Source organism: Periophthalmus magnuspinnatus, chromosome 3 (assembly GCF_009829125.3).
Source record: "Periophthalmus magnuspinnatus isolate fPerMag1 chromosome 3, fPerMag1.2.pri, whole genome shotgun sequence".
Taxonomy (NCBI): Eukaryota; Metazoa; Chordata; class Actinopteri; order Gobiiformes; family Gobiidae; genus Periophthalmus; species Periophthalmus magnuspinnatus.
Genome location: NC_047128.1, coordinates 15,758,315 through 15,770,259, shown reverse-complemented (window position 1 = coordinate 15,770,259; position 11,945 = coordinate 15,758,315). Strand labels below are relative to the sequence as shown.

The 11,945-nt window shown below is 43.5% G+C and overlaps 1 protein-coding gene across 2 annotated transcripts in view; it reads left to right on the top strand.

Moving 5' to 3' along the window:
- The window catches only part of LOC117386868 (V-type proton ATPase subunit d 1), a 59,424-nt gene extending 47,862 nt beyond the window's left edge, over positions 1–11,562 (top strand). Inside the window, exons 2-9 of one of the 2 annotated variants that reach the window (XM_055231618.1) lie at positions 3,805–3,932; positions 5,230–5,401; positions 5,495–5,673; positions 7,137–7,216; positions 7,307–7,384; positions 7,621–7,797; positions 8,879–8,956; positions 10,038–11,553. In XM_055231618.1, coding sequence (XP_055087593.1) covers positions 3,806–3,932; positions 5,230–5,401; positions 5,495–5,673; positions 7,137–7,216; positions 7,307–7,384; positions 7,621–7,797; positions 8,879–8,956; positions 10,038–10,199 — 1,053 coding nt within the window. In that variant the 5' untranslated portion in view covers position 3,805 and the 3' untranslated portion in view covers positions 10,200–11,553. Of the gene's footprint in view, positions 1–3,704; positions 3,933–5,229; positions 5,402–5,494; positions 5,674–7,136; positions 7,217–7,306; positions 7,385–7,620; positions 7,798–8,878; positions 8,957–10,037 lie in introns of those variants that run through there. The other variant, XM_033984244.2, reaches the window with a different exon arrangement.
- Positions 11,563–11,945: the final 383 nt, after the last annotated feature.

Below are 11,945 nucleotides of genomic sequence, written 5' to 3'. Positions count from 1 at the left end.
TCCAGTGGGATCCCAAGGCGTTCCCAGGCCAGCTGAGAGACATAGTCCCTCCAGACGTGTAGGAGCAGCGGCTCTACTCCGAGCTCCTCCCGTGTGACTGAGCTCCTCACCCTATCTCTAAGGTTGCGCCCAGTCACCCTGCGGAGGAAACCCATTTCAGCCGCTTGTATCCGCGATCTTGTCCTTTCGGTCATTACCCAGAGCTCATGACCATAGGTGAGATAGGAACGTAGATTGACCAGTAAATCGAGAGCTTCGCCTTCCGGCTCAGCTCCTTCTTCACCCCCCGGCTCAGCTCCTTCTTCACCCCAACGGACCGATACAGCGACCGCATCACTGCTGACGCTGCACCGATCCGCCTGTCAATCTCACGCTCTATCCGTCCCTCACTCGTGAACAAGACCCCGAGATACTTGAACTCCTCCACTTGAGGCAGAGACTCACCACCCACCCAGAGAGGGCAAACCACCTTTTTCCGGTCGAGAACCATGGCCTCGGATTTGGAGGAGCTGATTCTCATCCCAGCCACTTCACACTCGGCTGCAAACCGCCCCAGTGCCTGCTGTAGGTCCTGGCTCGAAGAAGCCATCAGGACCACATCATCCGCAAACAGCAGAGATGAAATCCTGTAGTTCCCAAACCAGACCCTCTCCGGCCCCTGGCTGCGCCTAGAAATTCTGTCCCTAAATATGATGAACAGAACCGGTGACAAAGGGCAGCCCTGGCGGAGTCCAACATGCACCGGGAACAGGTCTGATTTACTGCCGGCAATGCGAACACAGCTCCTGGACCCCATACTCCCAGAGCACCCCCCAAAGGACACCACAAAGGACACAGTCGAATGCCTTCTCCAGATCCACAAAACACATGTGGACTGGCTGGGCAAACTCCCATGAACCCTCAAGGACCCAACAGAGAGTATAAAGCTGGTCCAGTGTTCCACGACCGGGACGAAAACCACACTGCTCCTTCTGAATCCGAGGTTCAACTATCGGTTGGATTCTCCTCTCCAGTACCCTGGAATAGACCTTACCGGGAAGGCTGAGGAGTGTGATTCCCCTGTAATTGGAACACACCGTCCGGTCCCCCTTCTTATACAGAGGGACCACCACCCTGGTCTGCCAGTCCCCGACCGCCACACGATGTTGCAGAGACGTGTCAGCCAAGACAGTCCCACAACATCCAGAGACTTGAGGTACTCGGGACGGATCTCGTCCACCCCCGGAGCCTTGCCACCGAGGAGCTTGCCAACCACCTCAGTGACTTCAGCCAGGGTGATGGTTGAGTCCGCCTCCGGGTCCCCAGTCTCTGCTTCCTCCTCGGAAGACGTGACGGTGGGATTGAGGAGATCCTCAAAGTATTCCTTCCACCGCCCGACAACATCCCCAGTCGAGGTCAGCAGCTCTCCACCCGCACTGTAAACAGTGTTGGTGAAGCACTGCTTCCCCCTCCTGAGGCGTCGGACGGTTTGCCAGAATTTCTTTGAGGCCGTCCGATAGTCCTCCTCCATGGCCTCCCTGAACTCCTCCCAACCACGAGTTTTTGCCTCTGCAACCGCACGAGCCGCGGCACGCTTGGCCCGCCTGTACTCATAGGCTGCCTCAGGAGTCCCACGAGCCAACAAGGCTCTATAGGACTCCGTCTTCAGCTTGACGGTATCCCTTATTTCCAGTGTCCACCACCGGGTTTGGGGATTGCCGCCGCAACGAGCACCGCAGACCTTAGGACCACAGCTACGAGCGGCCGCATCGACAATAGAGGTGGAGAACATGGCCCACTTGGAGTCCATGTCCCCAGCCAGCACGTGCACCGATGGACACCCGAACATGGTGTTCGTTATGGACAAACTGTGACTAGCACAGAAGTCCAATAAAAAAACACCACTCGGGTTCAGGTCAGGGAGGCTGTTCTTCCCAGTCACGCCCCTCCAGGTGTCACTGTCATTACCCACATGGGTGTTGAAGTCCCCCAGGAGAACAACGGAGTCCCCAGTCGGTGCACTGTCTAGGGACTCCAAGAAGGCTGGGTACTCTGCACTGCTGTTTGGCCCGTAGGCCGACACAACAGTGAGAGACCTGTCCCCGACCCGAAGGCACAGGGACGCGACCCTCTCATTCACTGGGGTGAACTCCAACATGCAGCGGCTGAGCTGTGGGGCAATGAGCAAGCCCACACCAGCTCGCCGCTGCTCGCCGCAGGCAACACCAGAGAAATGGAGAGTCCAACCCCTCTCAAGGAGTTGGGTTCCAGAGCCCAAGCTGTGCATGGAGGTGATGCCGACTATATCTAGTTGGTAACACTCAACCTCCCACACCAGCTCAGGCTCCTTCCCCCCCAGCGAGGTGACATTCCATGTCCCCAGAGCCAGTCTCCATGTCCGGAGATCCGGTCGTTGAGGTTCCCGCCTTCGACCGCCGCCCAGATCTCCATGCACCAGCCCCTTATGGATCCTCTTGCGGGTGGTGGGTCCATATGAGGATGGCCCCACGTCACTCCTTCGGGCTGAGCCCGGCCGGGCCCCGTGGGGAGAAGCCTGGCCACCAGACGCTCGCTGTCGAGCACCCACCTCAGGCCTTGCTCCAGGGTGGGGCCCCGGTAACGCCGGTCCGGGCGACGTAGCTAGCCTTGATCTTTCTTTTTTCATAAGGGGCTACTGAACCGCTCTTAGTCTGTCCCGTCTCCCTGGACCTGTTTGCCATGGGTGACCCTACCAGGGGCATGAAGCCCCCGACAACATAGCTCCCAGGATCATTCGGGCACTCAAACCCCTCCAGCACGTTAAGGTGGCGGTTCAGGGAGGGGGGGCAAATATAGCATTTTCAAAATGTGCTAGCAGTTAATACCCCATAGAAGTAAAATATCTCCTCTTTAACTTTTGTCCTGTCTTAAACACAAATGTGTGTCTATTATGTCTATTACCTGGGCTGTAAAGCTCACAGAACACTGCACATGTTAAAAGTGACAACTAAATGTTCACTTTATCAAATATGACACATTAAGATACCAAATGGAGGCAGTTTGTCCAATTTTAATATATCTAGGTGGATATAGTAATGGGTCAGTGTTGAGAGAGTCCTTAGGGCACTCTTACGTTATTTTAATAGAGCCATGATCCTGTTATAGACTGTATATACTGTTGAGAAGTAAGTTAATACATGTACAAAAAATACCTATTCTGTATACACATTTTGAGTAACAGTATTCTGGTACTCTTCCATTTGGTGGTACTCAGCTACAGCTACTTCCCTAAATTAGGGACATGGCGGTACTTTATCATGTAACTTAAAATTTGAATTGCATAGTATTAGTGAGACAAATAGAAAATGCTGCTTTTGCAGTGCGTACATGTGTGATTTTTCGTGTGAATGGACATAAATTAATGCATAGTAACAAAAATCAAGCTATTAATTGTGTAAATGTATGGCACTTATTTGATTTTAATTTAAGTTGAATTTAAATTAAACTCGATGTAAAAGTATTCTAAGTATTCGGAATACAGTACTCTGATGGACCATGTAACGGATCACGGTACTAAATACATTTTAATTCGGGTATTCAGTAATTCTAATCTTAGACCACAGTTTTAGTTTTAGTTTATTTTATTATTTCTGAAGCTATTTTCAATTTTATCGTTTTAAGGCGTAACAGACCACGTGACAGTCATCGGAGTGTCACGTGTCGCCGTGGTCACGTGTTTCCCGTGTCAGCTGATCCTCGGACCGTGGCATCGGGACTAACCTAGGACTAAACCAGAACCAAGCCAGGGCTTAAACAAGGCTAAAGCAGCCTCAGACCGGGCCGAACCATGCCGCTGCCGGAGCTGTACTTTAACGCGGATAACGGGTACTTGGAGGGGCTCGTGCGGGGCTTTAAGGCCGGGATCCTGAGTCAGGCCGACTACCTGAACCTGGTGCAGTGCGAGACCTTGGAGGGTGAGAGAGGGGACCAATTATAATGTTTAATATAAATGATTTGTAGATCATGAGAGAGGAGACAGTCTGTGGGGTCGGATTATAATGTTTATATAAAATACTGTGCGTACGATGAGAGAAGGGGCTGATTATAACATTTTTTATAAAATACAGTTTGTATTATTAAAGGCGCGGACACAGCTGTGGAGCCGTGAGACTAAACCACCAAACCCGGGCTATAACTGTTACGAAGTCATAACTAAATATGATTATTACACAGCATGATATTTATGAGATTACAGTAAAATGTCCCAGAGCAATTTCTGAGATCAGAGACACAGTTCTGTTCTTAGCTCCAGCCGTGAAGCGTAAAGCTAACGAGGCCAATGCTAACAGCTCAAATAATCGGTTACTTTACACTTTAAAAACAGCTGCTGTTTTATAACACAGCAACAGTAAACCTAACACGACACGCATTGTTAAAGCCAACATTTATATTTGAGGGTTTTTGGATATAATGACCAAGCAGCAACGGAATTATCCATATAGCGTCTGAGCTAATGCTAAATGCTAGCAGAGAAGAGTGAAGGGTGATGAAAACGAGTAAACGTTCAATATTTACGTCTCATCTTAAGTGATATTTTACATATAGTAAAATGTAGTTACAGTTTTGAAGGAAGGGACAAAATGGGCATGTATCCGAGATTATTTTAGTTTTGGTTTGTGAAAAGGAAACAGGAACTGAATCCGATTACATCATTTAAAACTGAAACAGGTCAGGTGCACTCACATCCTCCTGTATCCCTATGTCAGATGCCCACACATGCCCCCGTATCCCTGTAGTGTCAGATGCCCTCCCATCCTCCTATATCCTTGTACTTATAGACTGAGATGGAGGCAGGTCAAATGTCCCCAGTGAATCTGCAGTGATAAATATATCGTAATAATATGATAAATACATGGGTTATATGGACCTTGTAAATCTGTTAAATCATGTTAAATTCATTGCTCCAATCTAAACCCCATTTCCACCGCCATCGGTACACATCCACTGTGACGAACATACTTACTTCCCCAGTTTTATTTTCTTATTTTCTTTCTGCCTGCTAGTGTGATGTGCAGCTATGCATAGGATGGGTAGACAATCTTCTTTATGGTGATGTCAGCTCCTACTGGGCATTGCAGTTTTCTAACATAGAAATCAGCGTTAATATTGTAAATTAAAATGTATAAATGATGACATAATGATCCACAGGTGTCATAGATCATAACTATAGAGCACAGTATGTCTGCTTTAACCTTTACCTTTTTGTCGCAGACTTAAAGCTGCACCTCCAGAGCACAGACTATGGCAGCTTCTTGGCCAATGAAGCGTCTCCTCTGACCGTGTCCGTCATTGATGACAAACTGAAGGAGAAGATGGTGGTGGAGTTCAGACACATGAGGAACCAATCGTATGAGCCGCTGGCCTCCTTCATGGACTTTATCACGTAAGAGCTCTGTTGCAGCATGCATGTGTGTGTGTGGGGGAGTGTGTGTGTTTGTGTGTGGTGCGTTCACTGACCCTTGTGTTGTTGTTTCAGTTACAGTTACATGATTGATAACGTGATCCTGCTCATCACTGGGACTCTGCACCAGCGGGCCATCTCTGAGCTGGTGCCCAAGTGCCACCCTCTGGGCAGCTTCGAGCAGATGGAGGCAGTCAACATTGCACAGACCCCCGCTGAACTGTACAATGCCATCCTAGTGGACACGCCTCTTGGTACATACACATACACAGGCACATACAGATATATATAGAGAAATATAATAATCTAACTAATATAATGTACGGCCCACACATATAGATATAGGCCGCACAAGATCCAAACTTCCCATAATGAACAGAAAAATATATGTAACTGTACAACGCCATCCTAGTGGACAGGCTCCTCGGTACTGCTCATATACTCGCATACAAATATACTGTTGAAACCAGATGTTTACATACACTATATAAATGGACACATACACTTTTTTCCCTCACTGACATGAAATCAGACTAAACTTTTCTCTTTTTTTTTGGGTCAATTAGGATTACCAAAATTATTTCTATTTGCTAAATTCCATAATAATGTGTGAATAATTAATAATAAGGATTTTGACAATTTTTCATTACTTTCTTCAAAGTCAGAAGTTTACATACATTTCAATAGTATTTGATACCATTGCCTTTAAATTGTATGACTTAGGTCAAATGTTTTGTATGTCCTTGTATATCCACAAACTTCTCACAATAGTTGGCAGGAATTGTAGCTCATTCCTCCTGACAGAACTGGTGTAACCGAGCCAAGTTTGTAGGCAGCCTTGCTTGCACATGCCTTTTCAGGTCTGCCCATAAATTTTCAATATAACTGAGGTCAGGGCTTTGTGATGGCCACTCCAAAACACTGACTTTGTTCTCCTTAAGCCACTTTATAACCAGTTTAACAGTATGTGGATATTGCACCTAAGGATGAACCAGACTTGTGCAAGTCCACAATTCTCTTCCTGATATCTTGGCTGATTTCTTTTGACTTTCCCACAATATTACACAAAGAAGCAGTGTATCTCAGGTGTGCCTTCAAATACATCCACAGGTGTGTCTTTAACTCAAATGTTGTCAATAAACCTATCAGAAGCTTCCAAAGACATCATCATCTGAGTTTTCCCAAATAATTTAAATGCATAGTAGTCTTACTGTATGTAAACTTCTGACTTTGAAGAAAGTAATGAAAAATTGTCCAAAAAAAATCCTTCTCTCATTATTAGCAAATATAAATATTTTTGGTAATCCTAATTGACCTAAAACAGGAAAAGTTTAGTCTGATTTCTTGTCAAACAGCGAGGACAAAAAACTCATATAAGCATATAACCACAGCCAGTGTCTTTGCACCATCTTTGAACCATCTACAGGGGCAGCTTAAACGTGTAACCGACAAATATCTTTGAGTGAAGAAGTGTTTAGGAGAAGAACAAGTCTGATCAGACATATCAGACCATAGCCATCCATAGCCACAACAACACAAACATGGCCAGTTTAGTCAGGCCTCCATCAAAGCTTTCCTGAATGAGACCCCTGGGTCTGGTCTCTGGTCTCTGGTCTCTGGTCTCTGGTCTCTGGTCTGGTCTCTGGTCTGGGTCTGGTCTGGGTCTGGTCTGGGTCTGGTCTAGGTCTGGTTCTGACCCAGGTTTCTTCTGTTGCAGCGGCGTTCTTCCAGGACTGTATCTCAGAACAGGACCTGGATGAAATGAACATCGAGATCATCAGAAACACGCTCTACAAGGTAAGAAGACCTGCTTTAGTCCAGCTTTAGTCCAGCTTTAGTCCAGCTTTAGTCCAGCTTTAGTCCAGTGATTGTGTTGTTATATTTCAGGCATACCTTGAAGCCTTCTATAAGTTCTGCTCAAATCTTGGCGGAACCACAGCAGACACCATGTGCCCCATCCTGGAGGTCAGTACTGCTAATGTACTATGATTACTGCTACTACTACTAATACTACTTCTGCTACTACTACTATTACTGCTACTTCTAGTACTACACTAAAAACATGTTCAACAGGCTCCTCCTCGTTCTTAATCTCAGTTGGAATTTCCTGGTTAAAAAAAATAAATACTGTTGTCTGCAATAGATCTGATCTGTGGTCTTGGTCAAGTCCTGGTTTTGATCCTTGTGTATTTGTGTTGTAGTTTGAGGCAGATCGCAGAGCTTTCATCATCACCATAAACTCGTTTGGGACAGAGCTTTCCAAAGAGGACCGAGCAAAACTCTTCCCTCACTGCGGAAAGCTATTCCCCGAAGGACTGGCCCAGCTTGCCCGAGCCGACGACTATGAACAGGTCAAGGCTGTGGCCGACTACTACCCCGTGAGTACTGCTGCTGCTACTACTACTACTACTACAGGAGCTCGCCCAAGCCGACTACTATGAACTACAGCTCACCCAAGCCGAAGACTACAAATAGGTCAAAGATGAGGCTAACTACTACCGCATGAGTACTACTACTATACAGTTGAAACTTGTAGTTTACATACGCTATATTAAAAGACACAAACACTTTTTTCCTCACTGTCTGACATGAAATCTGACAAAACTTATTAACCTATTTTAGGTCAATTAGGATTACCAAAATTATTTCTGTTTGCTAAATGCCAGAATGATGAGAGGATTTTTTTTAGACAATATTGCATTACTTTCTTCAAGGTCAGACATTTACATACAATAAGATTATTATGTATTTAAACGATCTGGGAAAACAGTCATGTCTTTAGAAGCTTCTGATAGGTTTATTGACAACATTTGAGTTAGAGACACACCTGTGTATGTATTTGAAGGCACACCTGAAACAGACTGCTTATTTCTGTAACATCATGGGAAAGTTAGGAGAAATCAGCCAAAATATAAGGAGAACTGCCGACTTGCCTGGTCTGGTTCATTGTTGGGTGCAAATTCCAGATGCCCGAAGGTGCCACGTTCATCTGTTCATTATACACAAATATAAACGCCATGGGAATGTAGGAAACATCATACCAATCAGGAAGTATGTGCTTTGATCCGAAATGTGCATATCAACCCAAGAACAAAAGCAAAAGACCTTGTGAAGATGCTGTGAAGATGAATTTTATTTGTTTTTTATATATATATATATATATATATATATATATATATATATATAAGGATTTTACACATGTTTTTTCAAGTTCTTAACTGGAGTTACATTTTCTTACTGGATATGATAGTTATTTTCCAGCCTGTGCACATTTATCAAACGCACATCTTGACAAATACAATGCATTTGTGCACTTTTATTAGGCAACCTTCAACCCACTTGTTGCAGTACTCTGTATAAATACTGCAGCATAAAGTTTGGATTCATTTTTGCTTTGAGTTTCGTCTTTCATTGAGTCCGAGACGAGACCAACACTGTAAAAAAAATGTGTGTTTTCAGGAGTACAAGCTTCTGTTCGAGGGTGCAGGCAGTAACCCGGGAGACAAAACTCTGGAGGACCGCTTTTTTGAACATGAGGTATTTTTATTATTGCAAATATTACTACTGTAACTGCTGCTATTACAAATAATGCTAATGCTAGTACAAATACTACTGCTATACTATTTGTACTGCAGAGATAACTGCAGACATAATTGCACATATGTACCTGTACCTTTTGCTTTGTCTGAAGTGGGCGGGGTTTGACTTCATTCAAATCTAATTATTATAAATTTGCAAATAGTTACTTCCATATCTACTATTATTATGTATACCGTACACTTTGGACTATAGAGCGCACCTGAATGTAAGCTGCACCAGCAAAATTTGAAAAGAAAATCAGTTTTGTACATGTATAAGCCGCAGGTTTTCATATTACAATGTGAGATATTTACACAAAGACGGTACACGGAAGTGCGGCAATATGGCACCAACACGCCATCAACACATCTACTTGCATGTTTAAAAAATAAAACTGCACCAACACGGGCCATCTAATTTTATTTCCTCTGAAAGCTTTTGTCGTCTTTTTACATTGACTAAGTTCTTTTTGCTGCCACCGCCAACGTCTCACCATCAATTCATTGATGTGCAGTGGCTCTATTTCCTTCTTTGATGGCCAGATGCATTGCCTTTTACTTAAAAGCTGCATCATCTGCATTTCTTTGTGCTTTCCATGATGAGGGTGTGTGCGTGATCCCCAAAGTGACAGTTCAAAATCAAAGCTAGTGTATTCTTCAGCACATAATTTTTTACCAGTAAATGCAAAAGTGAGACACATGGGGAGAGAGTGCCTCCTAGTGGCCATTAAGCAGTAAAACACTATAAATTAGCCGCACCATTGTAATAGCTGCAGTATTCAAGTCTTTTGATCACTCAACATCCGAGTCCATTCCATGGACCTTGGGTTGTTGAGGGAATTTATTTCATGAACTGAGCCCTCCTAAGGATATGTGCTATGACCAGGAGGGTTGTTTTTTGGAGTTCATGAATAGAGATGTAGCCTGGTATTTGCTCTATGTACTTGTAAATTCCCTTTTTTGATGGATCCAATAGTTGTTATTATTGTTGTTGTTGCTATTATTGTTATTATTGTAAAAGTCTAAATTGCCATTTCCAGGTGAAGCTGAACAAACTGGCGTTCCTGAACCAGTTCCATTTCTCCGTCTTTTATTCATATGTCAAACTGAAGGAGCAGGAGTGTCGCAACATTGTGTGGATTGCTGAATGCATTGCCCAACGGCACAGGGCCAAGATCGACAACTACATCCCCATATTCTGAGGAAGTCTAACCCACAACCTCTTACACACACACACACAAACACACACAATCACACAAACACAACCTGTCTGTTCCCCGCCATAGGGCCAAGATCGTCTGCCTGGCAAATCCAGACTAATATGCATGTGTATGTTTCATACAGAGGGATATCAGTCTGGTCAACACTCTCTCCATTGTGTCTGGAGCCAATATAAACGTGATCATCCAATCAGATTTGTTTATTTTCAGTGACGCATGTGAAATGAAGGACCTTATTGATCACTTATTTACAAACAAAATTATATTTCTCTCCTGTCAGATGAAGAGTTTTTTTGCTCATTAAGTCTGCAGAAATCCATGTTTTTCAGTCCTCCGTGATATTTTTGTTTTATACTTTTTCCTCATAAAAATAAAGGACCATAAACAGCTATATTTGTTTTGAAGTGGATGGACTATGTGTGTACCTGATTGGTTAATCCACCTATAAATCGCATCCATCTGACCTCAGGGAGATCACCGGTGACCAGACTCTCATCTTCACAAACTATTGGACAAGTATGTGTTCTGGATCCCAGGCAGCAAGATCAAGGGAGTTTAACCCACAACCCATCTTCAAACTCATTATCAGTTCACATTTCAGTCTTCACCCTAAAGTTCACATTTCCAGCTCTTCTCAATAAAGATTCTCACTGAAGCATCAAAAGTATGAATGACACATGTGGACTGTTGGAAACAAAAGATGAACTCAAAATAACTCAAAGCCTGTTTTATATTTAAAAAAAATACCCTTTACCCTTTGCTTTGATCACTGGTTTGCACTTTTGACATTTCTTGACCCTGACATAGTGAAAACCATTTCAGGAGACTTCATCATGAAGTTCATTGAGAGAAGGCCAAGGGTTTACAGCACTGCTGACAAAGCAAAGGGTGGATATAAAATATATAGAATATTTAGTTGAGTTATTTGCTACATGATTCCAGATATCTTACTTATATTTGATGTCTTCTGTCTGTATCTGAAATGTAGAAAGTCATAAACGTAAAGTAAAAAACCTTGAACGAGAGGGTGTGTCCAAACTTTACCCTGGTACTGTATTTGAACTATAAAACATGGTTTCCGTCTAAAGTCCCATCTGTGATCTGTGCTACGAAGAAATGCTGTAAAACTGTATTTTCACATTCCTTAAAAACATGGGGCTGTAGTTTGAACTCCATTTTGCTTTGCTTCGATGGTGTGGCTCCCTCTCAAGGCTGCCCCATACATCGCATTCATTTAAAAAGTGATAAAAGTCAGATATTTATTGTATTTAAAAGTGGTGTTTTTGCGTCATGTAAAATTATTCTGAAATTATAAAATGTCAAATGTGTGAAATAAATCTGTAAAAGTAAATCTGTTTTATTTATTTACATCCAGAATTAGAACACAATCATATTTATTATGTTTCATAGCTGTGTTGCAATGTCCACTCTAGTCCCTGACCCCTCATTCACTCTTCAGGGGACACTATGGAGCTCAACAATGACTGCTCCTGTACCGGAAGTAAATTTTCCATTTGTTTTTCCCCATAGACTTTGGGAAAAATTCAAATTACAAACAAAATGAATTAAGAGTTCAACGGCATCACGGAGGCTAACCAGCTACATGCTAGCTAATATCCATAATCCACTTTATAAAGATTCAGAAACAGATTTTAAATAGAACGGTAAGTCTTGTGGTCATTAGTTACCATGAAGCTGATTAGCCCTCAGCTTTCTAACTTAATATTC